Below are 22,441 nucleotides of genomic sequence, written 5' to 3'. Positions count from 1 at the left end.
AGCCAAATGAGTGTTGAAGGATGGTAGCTGGGATAGATTCCTGTTAATCACGTTATCTCCCCCATCTTTCTGTGAAGAAGAGCAACACTTCATTTCCATAAATGGTTGGCTGGCAGGGAATGGGGGATGGGGAGGGCCAGTTAGTGGAGGCAGACAATGAAGTCTCTGCAAAAGGAGATTTCCTGACAATAAAACCCTGATCAGAGCTGAGGGTGGACATTATTGCCTGTAGCACGCCCCCTTCCTTTGGGACCTCCAGGAATAACTGAGTGGGGAGGGTCAGAGAAACAACTACTTAGGAAAGGCTGTGCCAGGTAGGCTCTGTAATTGTACTGCTTAGGAAACTGGACCGTCGCAAGTACTTCGTTGGAACTTCTCTTTATTGCTATTCTGATTTGCTTAAGACATCCTATCAGCTGACAACTTTGTAGCAAGTCTACAAAATCTTTAGGGAAAGGTCACTGAGTATTAGGGCAAAATCTCACAAAGAGATGTTGAGATTTTTATTATCCACCAAACATCATGCTAAGTATACAAGGACACAAAGTGAAATAAAATATGTATGACTCTTGGTCAAAACTAGTTATCCTTCTTATCCATGCTATATACAGTGTTGTAATACATGAATGAAAGAAAGACTTCTGACCCAGGATTCAGGTGATCCAAGACTGAAAAATTAACTAGCCAATACACAGGAAATAAATCCATGAGCTAATTCTCCTGCACATGCCCCACAAATCAGAAGTGGTGGGACAACAAATCAAAATTTTTACATTTCTCTTCCTTTTTCCTTCTCCCCTCCCCTCTGCCCCTCCCTCCCACTCTCCCTCTCATTCCCCCACCCCCCCACCCCCGCTTTCCTCTCTCCCTCCCTCTTCCCCTCCCCCTCTCCTTCTCTCTCCCATTGTATCCCAGCTGGAATTCATTCATTGCTGACACTCCAGCCAGTTTTCTCAGATTATAATTAACACCAGAGATTACCCATCTTTCTCCCATGGTGCTACTGGTGGATTCTGACCACCAAACAGGCAGAGAGGCATCCCCTTTGGGCCAGCAGAGCAACTCCCTGCAGAGTGCACCCCCAGCGCTCTTGACACGTAGGTCCTGATATAGTCACTGCACAGAGCCAGCCATTGGTGGTACCTTAACAATTTACCACAGGGAGCTCCAGCTCCAGCACCTAGATGCATTGTTAGCTGCTGTGAAGTTGATCTCCAACCCGTGGCGATTCCATGTGTTAAAAGAACAGAACTGCTCGGCGAGCTCTGGTGGCCTACTGGCAAGAAGTTGCTCTGCCATCCCAGAGGTTCGCGGTTCAAATCCACCAGATGCTTTGCTGGAGAAGGAGGAACAATCTCCTCCTGTACCAGTCAGATCTGATTTGACGGTACACCAAAAAAAAAAAAAAAATTAATAAAATAAAAAATAAATTAAAAAAAAGAAAAGAATAGAACTGCTCAGTCAGCTTTATGGAAACAGAACATCCTAGGCCTTTAGCCCAAGGAAACACTGGGTGAGTTTGAACTACCAACCTTCAGACTAACAGCCAATCATGAACTTTCACATCGAGGCTCTTCCAACAGACATAAGAAGGCATGAAGGGAGCCAACTCCCTTGATTATGTCTAAATATTCTAATAGACCTCGTCTCAATACACTGTAAATTCAAAAGATATTTTTTACTAACCTAAGAATTTCAAACAGAAAGATGGAGAAAGAAAACAGATGGCAGGTGCCAAGACAGATGCAGATTCTCTTACCTCCACAGGGAGTGTTCCTCCTTGGAATTCCTCCTTGGAGACCATCTACTCCAGGAGAACTGGCCTTCTTAGCTTTTCTACAGAGCACACAGTAACACAGGCTGCTTTTAGCTCTATTAGTCCCAAAGAAATAATTGCCCTATATCTAAATGCCCTTGTGGCCTAGTGGCAAGAAATCGCACTGCAATCCCAAAGGCACGCAGTTCAAATCCACCAGCTGCTCCACAGAAAGATGGGCGAGCTCCTCCTATGCAATTAACTGCCTCTGAAAATCTGCTGGAGGGTGAGCTAAGGGTCATTTCTGAGTCAACGGTACACAACAACAACAAAGGAATAACTCATCCCAAGTAGCATTTTGTAAACAATAAATCCAAAGAGTTTTTCAAAACAGCTCTAACTCACGGGTTCTCAACCCTTCTTACGCTTGTTCCACCCCTCCACCAGAGAGGCATCTGGCAGTGTGTGTCAGTTTGTCTTACTCAGGTGACTTGCATGTGGCTATGATCCCGGAAGCCATGCCACTGGTATTTTAAATACCACAAGAGTCACCCATGGTGAAGAACCAGAGCGGACTCCATGTTTGACTCTCCACTGAGTTTCTGAAGTTGTAAACCACATAAGAGAAGACTGCCTATCTTTCTCTCATAGACCTATCAGAGGATTCGAACTGCTAGATAGGTGTGGCTTTGCACTATCTGTACACCTCTCTACAGATTAGGCCCCTAGATTTAGTTACATGATATAAAATATCTTTTAAAAATATAATACTTACATATTTCAGAGTAAATTCTCTATACTGAATGTCACAGATCATTTCCATATGCAAGAATGAAATAAATGTAAAAGTGAGAGGAAGCAAAAGATATAGAACAACAATAATCCCAGTAGTACACAGAGAGGGCTGTCATGAAGATTGCTGTGTACTGTGGAGTCAGAACTGACCCCCAGCTGACCCTCTGGCAGGTTTTCAGAGGCAGTTAACCGAACGGGAGGAGATTATCCATCCTTCTCCAGCAGAGCAGCTGGTGGCCTTGAACCACATGCCTTAAGTATTGCAGCGCAGCTTCTTGCCACTAGGCCTCCAGAGCAAGTCTAAAAAGTGTTTTCAGCTGGAAAGTGAGAGGCCTCAGCTGCAGGGAGTCAAACACCAAAAGCAAACCTCTAGCCAACCTGCACTTATCTGTCCACAGAGAACCTCACCAAAAACAGAATAACCGGCCGGCTGAGCACAGACCAAACTGCAGACTAGCAGATTTGTGAGCAAATAATGGGTTTTGTTTTGCTTTAAGATACAAAGTTTAGGCATAGTTTGTTATAGAGTGATACATAACTGATGCAACACCACAAAGGATTAACTGAAGGCAGAAAACAGGTTATACATTAAAGTGACAGTTTAAAGACACAGACACAAAAGAGCAAGAAGCCAAGCTTTGAGAGGATATTCTCAGTTGCTAGAAAGAGCAATAGCAGGTCAGCAGGGCAGAAGCAATCAGAAGCATCCATATATACAGTGTGTTGGGACTTAGAGGTGAAGGGTGGAAAGGGAGGTCGAGAGAACAGTGGAGGTTACAATATAAGAGATTTCAGGGTTTCCCTGAGAAGGATCACCCCAAAAGTTAAGGACAGAAAAGAAGCATCCCACACAGGTACAGAAGTGCATGTTATGTGGTCTGCCATGGCCGAACTCAATGCAGAGGAGTGAGAATGCAGCCCCAGTCATAAACAGTGGACTGCAGAGTGAACATGAGGCTGTGGGCTGAAGATAATGAACCCAAGACTGCTTATCTAAGATGTTCTCAGGGAAGGTGTCAAAGAAAGATCAACAATACTGGGCCCAAGTGTCAACGTGAAGGTCCCTTGCAATAAAATTGGTTCAGTTATGTGGTTTCTTTTGGAAGCAGGAGTGGCATCCACTTTCTAAATAACATGCTTCCAGAAAACTCTTTGAACTTTCATAAATAACGATAATTATAGAAAGGCTTCAGGCCTTTTGTTCATAGGGTTGCTATGAGTCATACTCAACTCGAAAGCAATGAACAACAACCACACGTGGTTTATAGGAAAAAAGAGATTTCTGCCCCTAAACCATCAGGCAGCTTCTCCACCAGAGAGGTTGCTCTTTTTTGTCTAGGTCAACTGATAGTTCTTGGGAAAATTGTTAACACCTTTGGCTCTGGGCTACAGCCTGCCCTGTGATCTGGTATGTGCCCTGCAGAGACTGAGCTGTACGTTATGTAAATGAAGTGACTACAGACTGCTATGCAAATGTGGCCAACCCAGAAGGGATTGGTCAGGTTGCCCTCTAGATGCACCCTTGGACAATGTTTTGATAAAAAAGTTATGTGTGTGTGTGTGTGTGTGTGTGTGTGTGTGTCCCATTCCACAAATGTCTGGAGAAACAAAAAGAGTGAGGAGACAAAGAACTTCTTAAAAGAGGAGATACAGAGAGGCATACAGCAGAGTCGGTAGTGACTAAAGTCAGGATGGGCACAGGCCAACAGGAGCCAGCAGTCAGTGGTCCCAGAGGAGGCCAGCATGGCAGGGGGTGCTGAAAACTGGCCTGCACTGAGGAAGGGACAGTTCCTGACCTATATCCTAAACTGTCACCTGTTGATGCAGATTCTGAGTTGCAATTCCTTAATAAAACATTTAATTGGCAGTATAGCTAGTGATTTTGGAAAGCTGTTGCGGCGAAGTGCCGATCTACATGGAGGAGGGACGAGTACTGAGAAGATGACGAACAGTGGAGTCAGAGTGGAGTAACAGATGGGAGGATGTGGGAATTTCTTTGACTCTGCCTCATAAGAATGAACTTTATGTTGATTCTTATATTCTTAAGTCCTTCCTCGGAGGGGTCCTTCCAAGTCTCGACAACTGCAAAGGTGGCCTGGGACCATGACATTTGTAACCGCTTAGAAATGCAAGTCCTCAAAGCCCATTAGAGACTCAGTTTACTGTGGGCCCTTCTGTCCCTCTCAATTCTCAATGACACCACCCACATGACAGAATGTTGTTGTAGCTGCTGTTGCTGTATGTCATCAACTCAGAACCAACTCATAACTGAACCTCCAGTGGGTTTTCAGAGGCTATAAACCGCACAGAAGGAGATCCCTCATCTACCTCCTGCGGAGCACATGGTGGACTTGAACTGCTTCTGTTTGGGTTGGCAGTGCAACTCCTTACCAGTTAGGCCACCAAGCTCCCTCGTGATAAAATAGAATGGTGGGAAATGCGCCAGGCTGTAATCTTTACTGGAGAAGACTTTCAAGTTATTTCTTCAGTGGAGCTGATGGGTGGGTTGGAACCACTGACCTTCTGGGTAGGAGCCAAAGTTAACTCTTGGGCCACTAGGTCTCCAACCTCAGACCAACTACTCTGCATTTTATCCAACTTCGTAATTGACTTGAAGGGACATTGAAAATAGAGCAGGTGGCGCTCAAGGCAACCTCTCACTTCAGTCAAGTGGGAAGCAACTCCCGAGTTGACCCTCCAGCAGGCTCTCAGAGGCTGTAAATCACATGGCAGGACACTGCTCATCTTTCTCTTGGGAGCAGATGGTGAACTGGAACCTCCTGCCTTTGAACTGGTGGTGCAACACCTTACCACGAAGCTAAAAAAACAAGGCCTAAGCTTCTTTATGTCCTGAGAAAGTCATTCCCTTTTAATGCCCTTCCAAGCCCCTAGAAAAGATGCAAGACAAAGCTTCAGTTTGGTGGAAGCTTGTCTTCACTGACTTCTAAGACTACTTGCAAATCTCTCTTTTTGAGGAAGCAGAGCCTTAAGCAAAGGAAGTAAATCCCCACTGAAATTTCAATAAAAGAGGTTACTCTCATTCTGTTAATTTTTAGCATTTTTTTCCACATATGCAAACTAAAAGGAGTTTCCATTTGTAGTAATCTTCATTTCACTTGTCTTTAAGGGGAAAAGTGGAGTTAAAAATACAAAGACTACTATAATGTGAATGGAATGAGGAAACAACTGTGGAAAGTCAGGTGGCACTTGGCAAACTGAAGATTACAAAACCCACAGTCCAGGTCAGGGGGCATCTGACAGGCTGGAAAGTAGAAAGGAATGCAACAGAAGATTGTCATCATCTTGGCAGGGCCAGAAATGCAAAAAGCAGTGACACAAACAAGTAAGGGGGACTTGTCCACAGCAGTGGAAACTGCTCTCCCTTGGGCCTGGTACCTAGGACAGTGAAGACAACAACTGAAAAAGTGACATCACTATTCCTCAAACAGTAAAAGAACAGAGTTCTCAGAACAAGGGCAGAGCTGGCTCCAAAGGTCGAGTCTTGGAAACAGCGGAGAAGGTTTGAACTATCCCCTTCTAACGAATATTCCAGAGAATGGACAGATGGACAAAGGGAGTATACAACGAGGGCCCAAGTGCAATCATAAAATAACCAAACCCAAGCCACAGGTGTCAAGTCAGCTCTGATTTCTGGCAACCCTCTGTCAGTTTTCCTAGGCTCTAAACCTTCACTGCAGGAGAGTGTGCGTCTTTCTCCTACAGAGTCACTTGTTAATTCTAACACACAACCTTTCAGTTAGCAGCCAACACACCATGCACTACCCACCAAGCATGATAACGTTGTAGTAAGGGCAGTGGACACAGTTTTCAGTCATCCTGAAGTTAAGAAATGAGACTGAGTCTAACACAAAACACAGTCAACAGGGAAGTGAGGAGAGCTGGTACATAGGAGCAGCCAAGGCTGCAGAAAGAGGCAAAGGTTGCTACCTGACCAACTTAGGCAGAAGAGCACACGAGGACTGTAGGTTTTGTGTAGGAAATCTCAGCGGGTATGTACAAACAAGAACTCAGAGGTAAGCGAGGAGTACACAAAAGAAAAAGCATCCATTTAAAAGGTCTTGGTTAAGAAGGGTTGACGGAAGATTTACTCAACTCACTACCGTCGAGTGGGAAATGACACAGAGCTGACCTTCCAGCAGGTTTTTGGAAGATGGGAACTGCCCAGGAAGAGACTGGTCATCTTTCTTACTCTGAGTCACCAGAGGATCTGAACTTCCAGACAGGCGCTGCCGCTGGCTGCCTTTGGCTTAGCAGCCTGTCAACCACAGAAATGCTACCAGAGTGCTCTGGAAATTTACGAGCAGTCCGAATTTAAGTGGCCAATAGTCAGGTCTTGAGAAATAATAACAAACAAAAATTCGAGAAGTATTTCAAAAGAGAAATGTGAATCTAACATACAGGTAATGGATTAAAAATTAGGTCATGGCAGTTTGCAGATCCTGCAGAGAAATGGTGGATATTTTAAGTGTGCCTAAAATAAAACCACAAAACTAAACAAAGTACTAGAAAGATGCAGATTGTACCATTAAATTTCTCTCACCAAAAGACCAATCTCAAAGTAATAAAGGAAAATTAAAACAAAGGTTAAAGTTTAGAAGAAGTGTAACTACATCATTGGTTCAGAAGTCCCTGGGTAAACAGTCCAAATGCTCAGGGACTAACAAGAAGGTGGGAGGAGGGTAAAAAGAAGGTTGGAGGTCTGTATCTACCCAGAGATATGCTGGAAGAAGAGAATGAAGAGCTATTTTGGAAAAACCAGTCATTAAAAACACAGTTGTACTGACAGCCTTGGGATGAGTCATCTTGATCTGGAGACCATGCGTCAACAGCAACTACTATTTTTTGAGTCTGTACACAAAATCTCAAACTTGGAGTTACCCAAGCCAAATCTGTTAGGCCTCACTCACTCAATGCACACCTGCTCTCCTCCTTTTTATTGTCCCTTCCCAAGGAAACCTTGGAAATATGGGTGTGGCCAGGTGGCATTTCTTGTCACTGGAATTCGAGCCAAGTGTCAGGTGGCAGCCTCTGGAAACTTCCCCTTATCCTGACCAGCTTCTTTCTTCCTGCTCTGAACCACTCATGATGACCGGAGCTCTGTCATGACACAGCAAGAGTGGCTTCAGAGCGGGAGGCAGTGTGGTGCACGTGTCTATGCAGCTGCTGTATCAGTTACCTCGAGATTTCCTTCAGAAATAGAAAAAAAAAATCTAACTTACTGAAGCCACTGTTAAAACCAACTGCCATCATACTGATTCCAACTGATGGTGACCACACTGTACTTAGGTGTAGAACTATGCTCTAGAACTATAGAACTATGCTCTTTTGTTTTCAATAAGAGATTTGAGGAAGTTGATCACCAACTGGCAGATAAAGATGATAAACCCTTCACTAGTGTGTGTGTGATCCATAACTAATGTACCTCTTTCTCTTCCTTGACTCCCTCCTCACAGCTTAAGACTGCTGGGTTGTGAATCATTCTCTCCACTCATTTCCCTCAAGTCCTCTCTGCTCTTACCCAGGCAAGTCCCATCAACAAGTCTCCCTCACCATCCACTGACTTTCTACTGTCAATCCTGAAAAAGAATTTTCATAAAATCCATCCCAATTCTAGGTTGGTTCCTCTAGCCTTCTCCTTTGCATTCACACCGCCTATAAGCATCTCCCACCGAGTAGACCTACCATCCGCTTCTTCAAAAATTCTTTTTCTACTCAAAAATATTTTATTTGCCTCTAATTCATTGTTCATCACATCTTTTAGGTGCTAGGCACTGTCCTATGTGCTGGGCATAAAAACACATGGCCACTGAGTCAGTTCCGATTCACAGCAATTCACTGGGTTTTGAAAAGCTAGAAATCTTAACAGGAGGAGACCTCACCTCTTAACTCCCAACTTTTGGTTAGCAGATCAGTACATTACACACCGTGCCACCAGGGGTTTCTAGGTACAAGCATAGTCCTCAAAAAGGCTCCCTCCTGGAGTTTTCATTCAAGTGGAAAACATGCAGAAACAAAGAAACAAGAAATTGAAACAAGGACACCTTCTATGAATAAAAATAAATGAATGAAAGCAGAGAAACAGTAACTAGAAGAATGGGAGAAGAGTTACTTTCAATTTTTGATACTTTCAATTGGTCAGAGATGGCCATACATGAAGGTGGTATTTCAAGGCTGAAGCCTGAATGGCCAAGGGCAGCTCTGTGGAGAAGGGTCTAGACAAGAACAGCAGAATGGTGGCTGAGGCCAGTACAGCAAGGTTCACAAAGCAAGGTGGAAAGGGCAGTGTTAGGAGATGAACAAAGAGCAGTGGGAGGAGTAGATCTGAGCTTCCAAAGGACTGATGCCTCTGCCCAGTCTACACGGTCAGTCTCCCATGATCACCTCTTCTTCCCTTACTTCCTTTTCTCTCTTCCCTCTCAGTACCACATGTTCCACAGAAATAAATCTTACTTTATCCACCTTTTTTCCCCTCATTTCTTTCCAAGCTGATCCTCTTTCTTGGAAGACTTAATTCTAACATCAACCATCTAGCCTCTCCATCATTCAATCACCCCCTGTCTCGTATCATTCTTAATCTCAAATATTCCCCTGTACGACCTTGAAAACATCTTCTCATGTCTTCTCCCTTCAAAGGTCAGCGTCTACCTCCCAACCTGCTCACTCTATCACACATCACTGTACACAGATATATCTTTTTGTCATTGTTGCAACTGACCCATAGCTGACTCTCTAGCAGGCTTTTAGAGGCAGTAAATCACATGGGAGGAGACTGCCCATCTTTCTACCACAGAGCAGCTGGTAGATTTGAACCACAAACCTTAGCTCTGGCAAAGCACTTCCTTACCAATAAACCAACAGAGCTTCCTACACATGCATATACATATGCAAATACATATGTACACAGTTACATAAACACATGCAAACACCTCCACACAATTTAACCTGCATTTATGAAATAAAGGCACCTATTTTTCACTAGGCATTCATTCCAAGACCTCCAGTTGTGCCTCAACCAATTCTATCTCCCATCATACAACACATACACAGCCACAAACTCATCTGCAGGGATTGTCCCTTATTCTAAGCTTCATGGTTTGAAGAGCTCCTTCTCCTCGCCCTACCACCTCTCAAGGAGCCTCACCTTCTTCTACGCGCCTGGAGCACTTTTGTCTATGCAGTCATTGGCTTTAGCCTAAGACAACAATTGTACAGGCCCAAATTTATGCAAATGCACATGCCCCTCACTTTACAGAGGCTTCTAGAAGGCAGACAACATCCAATCTGTGCCTTTAACAAGAAGGGCGTTCCTAACAATGCTTACTAAGAATGATGAGGACCCCTGCACTCAATACACACAAGATAATTCAGGTTTGCACACAGAATGCGAACAAGCACAAGTCATCCTAAATCTCCAGAATCATCAAGCTTCACTGCATTTAAAAAAAGACATAATAATGTTAAAATGAAATTAGACACACTTCTTTTTTTTTCCTATCCTCCACCCACTTTCCCTGGGGAAACACTGACTTCAGCACTTTGTTGTTCTTTTCAGGAACCTAGGCTTCCACTCAGTCCATGTGGTTTCTGTGAGGATGGCAGGGTTCCTCGCTCTCCAGAAATTGGACAGGACTCAGGGCCTGGGCTCTACACCTGTCCAATAGGCTCAACCCAGAGATCATGTCAAAATGAGTGGGGAGCTTGAGCTGTGAAGATGTGGCTTAGATCTGTTGCTAGGGATTCCAACCACCTCCTAGCACAGTCTAAAGAGGCAAACAGAACAAAATGGAGCTCTCAAGAAAAGCAAGTCCCCATGGTAGATTTTGTGAAGCTGGACCCAGCTACACCTGAAACAAAACTTACCCTAGACTTTCTACTGAAGTCAGTTAAAGGACCTTTTTTCTACCTGCATGCAAAAGAATTTTCACTAATTCAACAGTTTTAACATTTATACAACTTCTCCGTTAAATCTTTCTATTAGAATTTTGAGAAAATAAGTCAAATCCTAAGAGTTCCTCATTAAAGAACTAGGCATAAGAGAGCAGGGAAAAAAAACATCTGAGCAATTTTTTTCAGTGTCCAATATTTCCAGGTTTAATAAATCTATTTTTCCAGAAAATCAACCTCTAACCAATCATACATATTTCATACAAGTCTTCTAGTCAGGTCAGCATTTTGGACTTCTGCTTTCTATACCCAGGGAAGTCTTTTAAAAGAAAATAGAGAACGTTCATCACTCCACAGTCACCTCAGAATCCTGTGTGCCTTTGCATTAAAAGTTGGCTGTGAAAATAGCCAGAAAAAATTTCGCAATATGATATAGTTACCAATACTTCATCTACTGAAAATACTTTTTTTTAAAAAACGCCCTTACCACAATTACCACTTTTAATGTAATAGTTCTATATAGTTTTGAGAAGGCTCCTGGCACAGTGGTTAAAGCAGTTGGCTGCTGACCAACATGGTGGCAAATTCAAATGCCAAAAGAAGATGAGGCAATCGGCTCCCATGATAATCACCGCTGTGCAAACCCGAAGGGCCAGTTCTACCCTGTCCTACTGGGTTTCTATGAGTCACAAAAGACTGGACGGCAGTGGATTTTTACATACCATTCAAACAGTATAAAAAAGGCCACCTAAAACTTGCAACATGTACAAAGCACTCAGCTTAGCACTCAAACTCCTACTTGAGGCTTTCCTGTTAAATAAACTTTTTTTTAGAATAAAATGATCTATTTCTTGATATTGACCATCTTGCTTATTAGAGCCTTAATAAACAACATATGCAAATTATTCTCTCAGACTGAAAGCAAATTAACCTTAAAGAGAATAACAGTCAAGCAAGATGGACTATTTTTCAGTGGCTGAAACGCTTCACAAAAGAATGGAGTAATGTGAGAAATGGGCTCCCTCAGAAAAGGACTGAGGATATAAAAATCTCAGAAACAAAGTGTTCTACTGCAAATGTCTTAGAAGAGACTGCTGGCCTGAAACTCACACATATTTGGGGAGCTGGTTCTAGGTTCCTGTATTTTATGCAGGGGCTTTTAGATTGAGCTGAATTTACATTCCATATACAGGCCTAGCAAATATCCTTTTCTTTATTACTAACCACACTTTTTAGAAGATTCTCCAGAACATTATTTTATCACTGTTGTTGTTGTTGTTGTAGGCTGTTGAGTTGGAACCAATACACAGCTGACCCTCCAATGGGTTTTCAGAGGCAGTTAATCACCCAGGAGGAGACTGCCTATCCTTCTCCTGTGGACCAGCTGGCGGATTTGAACCATGTGCCTTTCAGGTAGCAATACAGCTTCTTACCACTAGGCCACCAGATCTTCCTATCTTATCAAAGCTGTGGTATGCCCTGGAGTCTGAATCAGCCCATAGCTGACCCTCCAGTGGGTTTTCAGAGACAGTAAATCACACGGGAGGAGACTGTTCATCCTTCTACCACGGAGCAGCTGGTGGATTCTTTTTTAAAAAAGAACTACAATGGGGAGCCCTGGTGGCCTAGTGGCAAGAAGCTGCACTGCAATCCCAGAGGTGAACGGTTCAAATCCACCAGATGCTCTGCCAAGGAAGGAGGGACAATCTCCTCCTGTACCAGTCAGATCTGATTTGATGGTACACACACATAAAAATAATAAAATAAAAATTAAAAAAAGAAATACAATTAGATATTATCAGATAATATTAGATATTTTGCCACTGAGTAGACTCCACCAGAGCAGAACTACACTGTAAGATTGGAAAGGCTGTGAATCTTTATTCAGGCAGATTTTAATACCTTTTTCCTGTTGAGAGTCTAGTCAGTTTGAACTGCCAACCTCTAGTTAAGAGCTGAGTGTTTCACCACAGAGAAAAGGGAAGTAAAAGTTAAGACAAATTTTAATTAATAAATGGTCCTCATGATTTTAAAGTACTACTATGTATTTGTATCATTCTCATGTAACAATAAGTACATAAAAGGTTTTCTTTCCGGCATCTACAAGACTGTACAGGAAACTGGTTGTGCTGCTAATTGAAAGGCTAGAGGTTCAAACCCACAAACTAATCCATGAGAGAAAGATGAGAAAGTTTGGATTTAAAGACTCAAACCCTACAGTGCAGTTCTTCTGTCCTACAGAATTACTGAAAGTTAAAATCAACATGACAGCAATGAGTTATGCAACTGGATACAAATATTCACAAATACCAAAAAAAGCACAAGAAAGAAAATAGTTACAGATTCTTTCCAGACATAAACACCTCATGAGAGTAGACTTCTGAGTTAAAAGAACTGAGTAGTTTTGTGGAATATCTCAGCCTGTTGGCATAATACAGCTCATAAAGTTATATTCCATATCCTAATAGCTCTGGTGGTCTAGTGTAAAGAGCTGCACTGTTAATCAGAAGGTGTGTAGTTTGAATCCACCAGCTGCTTCATGGGGGGGAAAAAGATAGTCAACTCTCATGTAATTGACTGCCTCTGAAAATCTGCTGGAGGATCAGCTATGGGTCGATTCTAACTTGAGGGTCCTTAACAACAACAACTTTATGAGTAGTGTCTGCAGTCTTACAAGTCTGCAAGTAGCCAACTTAGAGACAACTAAGGGTCTCTGCTCAGCAGGGACATAAGAGAACAGAAATCAGAGGCTCAAAGAAGCAGCTAGACCACAGGACAAAGAGTCTACACAATACACCTTCCTGACACCAGAACTAGATGGTGCTCAGCCTCCTCTACCAATAATTCCAATCAGAGCCACACCAGAGGGTTCTTGCTGAAAATGCATAAAAAATGGGATCAGAACCTCAAAGTCAAGATCATACACATTGCACTGATAACCAGAACCCCAAATTCCTTTTAAAAGAAAACAAAAATCAGAGCTACTAGACTGGTAAGAGGACTCCCCGAAACTGCTGCCCTGATACATTCTTCAAACTTTGAACCAAAACGAACCTCTGAAGTCATCTTGTAGCCAGATTAACAAATCGACAAAATATAGATAGATGAGAGAGAGAGAGAGATATCTCACTCATAAGTTCTGTGCCTTATATATAATTATAATTGATTTATTGTTATGTGCCACTGAATCAGAATTGACTCAAAGCTGACCCTCCCATGCATTTCAGGGGCTGTAAACCATGCAGGAAGGAAATGTCCATTTTTCTGCTATGGAGCAGCTGGTGGATTCAAACACCTGCCTTTGGGTTTGCAGCACAGCTCCTTACCCACTAGGCCACCAGATTTCCCAACCATTATAATAGGAAGGCTTATCATTATTCTCTCTCTTCTTCTCTCAAACAATAGTTTCCATAGTATAATTTGTTGTTGTTGTTGGATGCTGTCAAGTCAGCTTAAATTTAGAACAAGCCCACCACATACAGCAGACCAAAACTGCCTCATCTTTCATCATTCTTCCAATCTCCACTGTTTGTAAATCCACTACAGCAGTCATTATGTTAACCTATCTATTTTATTGAGGGTCTTCCTCTCCTTCGTTAGTTTCCCTTCCATTTTCCAAGTATGATGTTCTCTTCCAGTGACTGGTCCTCCTGACAAGATGCTCAAAGTACGTGAGAGGAAGGCTCTCTACCCTCACCTCTAAGGATCCCACTGGCTGCATTTACGCCAAGGCAGATCTGCATCTTCTTTTGACAGTCTATGGCATATTTGGTACCCTTCTCCAATACCACAACTGAAAGGCATCAAGTCTTCTTTCGTCTTCCTTATCCAGTGTCAACTTTCACATGTATATGAAGCAATTCCTGTTCATTCTCACAATCACTGCAGGTGAGCCATCACTGCAGCCACTGAATCAATGCAGCTCACGGAGGAGGTCTTCCTCTGTTTTTCACTCACTCTCTAGGTTCTGAGGATGATATCCTTCCCCAGAGGCTAGCCCCTCCTGATAAGAAGTCTGAGGAGTGTGAAACAAGGTCATACCGTTCTTGTTTCTAAGCAGCATTCTGGATGCATGTCTTCCAAGACTGATTTGTTTGTTCCTCTGGGAGTTCAGGGAATAGGAAATAGTCTTCACCAATACTCTAACTCAAGGACATCAATTCTTGTTGTTGTTATGTGCCGTTGAGTCGCTTGCAACTCATAGCGACCCTATGTACAACAGCCCTAAACCCTGCTCTATCCTGTGCCAATCGCACTCCCATCCCAATTACCCCAGTCACTGAATCAGTCCACCTCATAAAGGGTCTTCCTCTCTTGTGCTGTCCCTCCACTCTCCCAAGCATGATGTCCCTCTCCAAGGACCGGTCCCTCCTTACAACATGTCCAAAGTATGTCAGACGAAGCCCCAGAATCCATGTCTCCAAGGAGCAGCCTAGTTTAATCGTCTCCAGGATGAATCTGTTTTGTTTTTTTTTTTTTGGCAGTCCATGGTACATTCAATACTCTTCTCCAGCACCACAGCTCAAAGGCATCAATTCTCCTTTTATCCTTCCCAGTCAATGTCCAACTCTCTGATGCATAACAAGTGATTGCAAAGACCATAGCCTGTATCAGATACACCTTAGTCTCCAGAGTGACACCATTGCTCTTCAGTACCCTGGAGAGGTCCCTAACAGCAGACTTTCCCATCGCACGAAGACAAGCAGACTAAAGTTGTTAACAATCTCAATCTTTTCACTATTCATCCTGATGCTGCCAATTGGTCCAGTGGTAAAAATCTCTTGTCTTCTTGACATTGAGCCTCAATCCATATTGGAGGCTGCAGTCCTTGACCCTCTGCAGCAAGCATTTCAGGTCCTCCTCAGTTTAGTCTGCCTTATTCATTGTCCAGTTTTCAAATATATATGAATGAAAATTTTGCTGGTTTTCTCATGGACTAGATTGTCTCAAACACCTGTTTGCTTGGCTAGGCCATGATACTCAGTGTTCTGAATTGCAATGAGCCCCCATGAACTGATAAACCAATCAGTTGTAAGAAAAAGTAAGAGTGGGATGTAACACAGCCCTGATCCAAATGTAAGGGGAGATTCCCTGGCACGTCACCTGCAACATTTCTTATTTAAAAGGAGAGAAAGGCAGGGAGAGAGGAAAATTTCATTCACAGCAAGAAAGATGAGCCAGGAGAAAGCATGTGCCTCAGATCCAAGTTCCTTCATTGGAAAACTTCTAGAACCGTGAAAGATTGACATCAAAACACATGGAGATGTCCAAGGAATGCTGGGCGCTAAGAAGGAGAAAGACGCTGAGGAGACAAGGACCTTGTTCCAGGGTCAACAGAGAGTGAAAGCCTTTCTACCCCTAGAGCCAGCATCTGGAATGCAGCTTGCTAGCCACCCAGACTGGGAGAGAATAAGTTTGTTAAAGCCAAAGCCATACACCTGCAGGATCTCTGTTATATAACAGGACGAGATCATGAAAACAGTACTCATATAATCTTAAAAAATATTCTATTTGAGTCTTTTATACTATATTGCATATTATTCTATAATTAAAATTTATAATAATATTACTAAACGTTCTGTATGATCTGGTATGGGAGGTCCATGTGGGAAGGAGAGGTTGGTGATATTGGGCAATGACTTATTGATTTCAACTAAGTTTATATGTTGTCATGTCTTCAAATGCTTACTGTAAAAGCTACTTTTGGCTGAGATCTGTTACCAGCAACCCAGAACATTCTAGCACATTCTAACTCATAAGAAATGTTATAAAGACTAAATCCTTTGCTTACTGCTGAAAACCTTCCTTACACGCCAACCTACTAACATGTGGCCTGCATACCATTTTAGCATTCTAGCAGTTGGCAATCCCACGGATGGGCCAAGAATCACAATCTCCTGGGGTAAGGCTCAGATATCTTAAACAATTACATCCAGGTGATTTTTGTGCACATTAAAGTCTGAGAAACACTGCTCGATAAAATAGTCACAAATTGCATCTTTTCCTCTCCTCTCCATCAATATATGCAATTTAGCGCACCTGGTCTGCACTTCTCCAGCAACTGCAATCTTACTTCACTAAATCTGACATCACCTGTTGTTTGTCTACTGTCATCTCTTAAAGAGAATTCCCATACTTCCTTAGAATTTTCAAACTCTGATATATCCTGAGACCAGAGAGGCCTACAGATCTGGGTATGAGGAGCAAAAAGTGGAGAGGACTAGGGTGAACTCTGGAGTACATGTTTACAAAAAAGACAGCAGCAAGGAGAAATAGAAAATCAAATGCGATTTTCTAAAGAAAAGTGGAAATTCGGACATGTATGCACAAAAGCTTCTGATTTTTCAGAGAAGGATTAACTGAGATTCTAAACATATTGGACAAACGTTGGCAAGTCTTCAAGTTGGACTCCACATCCGGTTTTTGACCTGAAGGAGTTGATACCTAAAATGATCTCTACAATACTTTGACGTTTTGCCTCCTTACACAGTCACTGACATCTTATGAAATGACCAAAATTCATTGTATTTGCTGTGTGCTATCCCCTATTTAGGGAACTCTCGTGGTCTTGTGGGTTAGGAGTTATACTGCCAACCTAAGAGTATGTTGTTCAAGTCCACCAATATAGCTCCCAGGGAGAATGAGAAGTCATTATCTTCTGTGTGATTTCCAGTTTCTGTAAGCCCTCTGGAGAATCAGTTATGAGTTGGTTCGATCCCCATGACAGTAGAGTTTTTCAGTCCCTATCAAGGGAGCGTTCATAGTACCATCCACAGAGACTTGTACTGCTAGCCCAAAGGCCTCACTTCTGTGAAGTTCAAATCCACTAGCAGGAGAGAGATGGACAATCTTCTCTTGTGAGATTTATAGCCTTAGAAACTTAAGGGGGGGAGGGTTAAATCCAACTGCATTGAGAGTCCATCATAAACACAGGGTGTTAAATTAAGCCAGCTTCCACTGTTTTGGGTGGTAACATAGGGAGTCTATGAAGCTCTAGTGACATCAGGATTTCTTCTCTATTAGTTAGCGACTCTTAGATCCAATTCTTAGAATTTTACACATAACCTAAGGTCTACAAAAAAATAAATGCTCCAAAGGAGAGAAAAAGACCACCAAACTGGCCACACAACATCCACCAAAAATCCCTATAAAATTGCTAATATTTAGCAAGGGATTATTTTGGGCTTTATGGAACATAAAGTCTTTATCAAAACACTACTCAATTTTTTGGGCAAAGCAAGAAAACATCTATAAACAAACAAACAAAAAAACCAAAAACCCACAAAACAAAAAAAACCTGCATGGTTGTGTTCCAATACTTTATCTACAGACAATAACATTTTACCATCACATAATTTCCAGATATAATATTCTTTTTCTTTTTCTCAACCATTTAATGACAAAAGCCATTCTTCGCAAGCAGGTCATCTGAGATCACAATAGGTGCAATGTAACCACAGGATGATTTTTCCTGACCCTTAATCTAGCAAAACAAATGATGGATTCCAAATCACCAGATAGAATTCTATGTACAAAGTGCTGGACTCTACTTCCCTCCTCAGTCTGTCAACTAACTTAACCATCAATTAAGTTGCACTCAGTTGCATATAAGCCATAAATTATGAAAAAAAATCATGTTTAGATCATCATCTGCCGTTAATTTGTCTAAGATAAACAACGCAAAGACAAGTACAAGCATGTCTCTACTAATATCTCTGTTGCCAATAATTAAAATTTGGGATACTTCACATAAAAATCCAGATATACATTCTCTTCAAGATATAATTACAAAATATAGAGATAACGGACTTCAATGTTGGCATGGCAACGATTTAGTAGCATGAACAAGGCTACCCCCTTTAAAAGGGGCATGTCCTCCCTTGATCATAAACCCTACCTTCATGCAGTTGACTGGCTGGCTCCCTGTAGGTGTTTGAGTTTACGACCCTCAATTTAAGGTCTTCACCCTTGTTTCTCTTTCACAATCTGACTTCATTGATTTGTTTAATGAAATAGGAAATTTGGGAATCTCTCAATCTGCTCTCAAAACTCAACATTGCCATGGTTCACATCCTAGACAGGAAGTCGCAGCTCTTTCTCGTGCAAAGTCTCAATCATATCTCCCTCTCAAAATGTTCTCAATGTGAAACCTCCATCTAAGCAAGATAGACAAATGTCCAAATGAGTCTGTTTCTCTTCTCCTTCAAGCTGGCCAAGATAGTTCCAATAAGGTGGAATTAAAGCATAAATATTACAATTCTTTAATAAGCAGAGTGATTGAAAAAAACAACAACACATAATCATTAAAAGCAAATTTAATACTGATAAGCCAAAATGGAATAAAAACAGCATAGTAAACTAACAGCCATATTTTTATAAGTGGGGGTAACTAAGAATATGCAGGAAAAAAGCTAGAAAGTAAAGTCTAGAACTAGTTCATTATTAAGTCACCATGTGATTTCATTTCACTCCACCCACAATAAATACAATATCTTACTTTGAGGTGACAACTTCTGACAACTACATGCCAACCTATGTTTGCATATTATTTTCTTGCTGGTGAAATAAGACTAACCCAGAAAAGAAAACTTCAGATATCTGCTCAGGGGTTCATCAATTCACTTGAGTAACACATAGAGCCTTTTTTTTTAAACTCTATAGGTGTTAATTTGATAGCCACATCAGAAAAAAAGAAACGTTCAAACAGATTCTCCATCTGAAATTAAAATGGAAATTAGCCCTTAGAAAATAGAGATGACTTCAAGTTCCGACATCAGGGGCTGGCTCATGAATTATTAACTGATTTTAATGATCCTGACTATATTTTATTTGAAGTTATTCTACTACTTGCAACGACTTTTGAACCCTCAAAACTCTTTCATCCATTCTCTATAGACAAGAGCACACTTTCATGGGCACTGACATTTAAAAAGGATCCATATTCTCAGAGAATGTAAAGATAATACACACGCATATAATTTATACAAAGGACTCTGGGCATTTGTTAAGAGAGAGAAATGAATGAAGCCCTATTATTCACGGTGTGTAAATAAATTTAAAGATAAGACTAACTTCACTTATAAAGCCTGGAGCCAAGGATTCTGTTTCTTCTAAAGTCTCCCAGATGGCTATTAAAACAATAAAGAGCACAAAGATACTTTCTTTAAAATCCATCTTTTCTCATCAAAGAAAGATAATGTGCACCAACAATTGTTAAGTCTTAAGAAATTTAATAATTCCAGGTACTTTCAAATAAAATAAACACAAGCTTTTTTGTGCTACTTTTTATGTTTCAATCCAAAACTATACTATACCAATGCACCCACCCAAGTTAGCAATGAAACAAAATGCTATAAACTTTTAATTAGCACTTGCTGTTTTATACTCATGAAGTTAATACTTCCTCTCTTCTACTACCTGCTCCGAATAAAGAAGAATTGCGAGAAAAAAGATTACGTTTCCCATCCCTTAAATCAAAACTAGAAAAGTATTATTATGGCTCGATTTAAAGACTGTTTTTACCTGCAAGGAAGTTTATGCCAGCATACCTTAAAATAGGCACAAATGTGATCTCTACCACTATAAAGTGTTCTATCTAACTTTCACAAACTGGTTACACACACAGCCTAGGGACCACCAAATTGCTGCATCTCGAACAAGTGGTTGCTGGCAAATAGCTCTTAATGTAGAATCTGACAGCAAATTAACTAGCATGTTCACTCCTGAAGTTGAACAACATCTCAATAAATAATGTCTATTTGCAAGCTTTCTCTGTCCTCTCTAAAATAAATGTTCTGGGTGTAATTGGACTCACAATTGGCTTTCTAAAAAGAAAAAATATATATATATATATAATAAATAAATAAAGGACACACACACACACACACACACACACACACACAACACCCAGTTTTCTCTGCTCCCTTGAATCCTAGTGAACAGAGATTGGCCTCTCCTTGCAGTGACTGACTGGATTAGTACAATAGGTTTCTATTCTGGCAGTCAACCGAGTGTTGTTGATCTTAAATCAGAGAAAGAAGTGGCTACTACATTAAGCGAGGTAATGGCTTCCAAAAGTAAGAGCATGCCCAAATAGACAAAGCTTGCACACACAGGCAAAGGGCAAGGAGATAAATAATACCCCACTGGAACAATTAGGTGCATTCTCAAAAACACTACATACTTAATTAGGCTGCCGAGGTCCCTGACTGAGCATCCATGGGGGACGACTTAGAGCATTTAATAACCTGAGTAAATCCACATCGCAGGACGCAAGCGAAACCTTAACTCTGGCTACAGGGATACAGGCCTTTCCTCGCTTCTCTTGAAAAGCTTCAGGAGTCACTCTTGGGATTCTGCGAGCTTTAATATGTCACTGGCCCCCACTACCAAAGGGTTAAACACACCGACTCAAGTCCTGAAGGCACGTGGAGAGGCCCCAGGGTGCAGTGCAGGCCACAGGGACTCGGGGGTGAGCGCACCTAAGACCCTCACGGTCTTTTACAAACTTCAGCACAGTTGGGGACCGAGTGCAAACAAATGGGAAGGCACCGTGCGCGGGACACTGTACGCCCCGCTTCGCCCTGCGAGGCACAATTCCTCGTCTTCCTGTTATTTATTCATTAGTTTTGTATAGCACCTTTCTTTCAGCTGGCTCCTTATTTCCTCCTCTGTTATCCAAGCAATCATAAACAAACTATGATTTGAAAGAAAAGCTGACAAGCAGGGAGGTGCAGCAGCGGGCAGGGGAGAGGAAGCCCATTCAAAAAGGCACAAGCGATGCAGAGGGCGGCTCTTAACTCAGATCGCCGCCCCGGGGGTGAGGTGTTCGCCTAGCCCTTGGGGCTTCCGGAAAGACCATTTCCAGGGGTCCACGTGGGCCCGGCTTCCAATCTGACTCACCTCCCCAAGGGGAGCCAGCTGACCTGCCGGCATCCACCTTTGGACACCTGAGAAGCTGGATCCTCGAAGGTGAGGAAGAAAGCGGAGGTGGAGGCACTCCCAGGCATAGGTATGGGGGGGTCAATGAGCTCCCTGAAAGCAAAATTTAACCGCACCCATCAAAACAAAAAAAAAAAAAAAATCAACTAGAAGTCGCTGCCTCTGGCCAAGGAAGTGGGGCACCCGTGCGCCGTGGTCCAAAGTGCCCAAGAGAGAGGCCTGCATAGGACACCTGCGGGGGTCCCCACCGCTTCATCCCCTCCGCGTCCAAAACATGCGCAAAAGTTTGTTCCTTTCCTTTTCTAAGCGACCCGGGGTCCAACTCTCAGGTGGGTGGGAGAGATGGGATGGCCTGCGAGGGGGGCGAGGTCTAGGACCCCCTGCGTCACCACCGCCTCCCCCGACCTCAGGGGGCTGAGCTCGTGTTTACTAATAACAACAAAGAATCACACGCGGGTTCCCCTTTTAGTCCTCGTGTTGCTCTCCACTTCTCTGGGGCAGCAATAGGAGCAGGGAGCGGCCAGGCTAGTGGCCGAGGACAGAGGGGAGCGCCAGCAGATGGACAAAAAAGCAGGGGCCTGGGGGGGGGGCGGGATAAGAAAGGGGCAGAAAGCAAAGGGGAGAGTTGGACAGAGACGAAGGCGCAAAGAGAAAGGAGTGGCGAGGGCGCGAGAGAGGAAAGAAAAGTGCATCGGGGGTGCGCTGGGGCTCGGGGCACGCCCGAAGGTGGTGGCCCCCACCCACCAACCCCGGCCCGGCCCGGTCACCTTGCTGTAGCCGTAGTAACCCAAGCACTGTGCGAAGTCCAGGCCGGCGGGGTCCCCGGCCGCCGCGGGGTAGAACCTCACATCCATACCGGAGCCGGGCCCGGGGCCGGGGGCCGGGGCTGGGGCTCGCCGGGACCGGTGCTGGCCTCCTCCCAGCCGCTAGATCCACCGTCGGGGGCGCCCGACCGACCGGGGGCGCCCGGAGGCTGTGCGCGGGACCAGGGGCTGGAGGGGCGCCACAGCCGGAGCCGAGGAGCCCGAGAACCGCGGCCGCCTC

At 43.0% G+C, this 22,441-nt stretch overlaps 1 protein-coding gene across 1 annotated transcript in view; it reads right to left on the bottom strand.

Moving 5' to 3' along the window:
* Positions 1 to 22,438, bottom strand: part of TOX3 (TOX high mobility group box family member 3) — a 129,290-nt gene extending 106,852 nt beyond the window's left edge. The window contains exon 1 of the mRNA XM_006897102.1: positions 22,165 to 22,438. Coding sequence (XP_006897164.1) covers positions 22,165 to 22,251 — 87 coding nt within the window. The 5' untranslated portion in view covers positions 22,252 to 22,438. The remainder of the gene's footprint in view (positions 1 to 22,164) is intronic.
* Positions 22,439 to 22,441: the final 3 nt, after the last annotated feature.

This window comes from Elephantulus edwardii, unplaced genomic scaffold (genome assembly GCF_000299155.1).
Source record: "Elephantulus edwardii isolate Elephantulus edwardi_28Jun2011 unplaced genomic scaffold, EleEdw1.0 scaffold00201, whole genome shotgun sequence".
Classification (NCBI taxonomy): Eukaryota; Metazoa; Chordata; class Mammalia; order Macroscelidea; family Macroscelididae; genus Elephantulus; species Elephantulus edwardii.
This window is presented reverse-complemented; position numbering and strand designations above follow the sequence as displayed.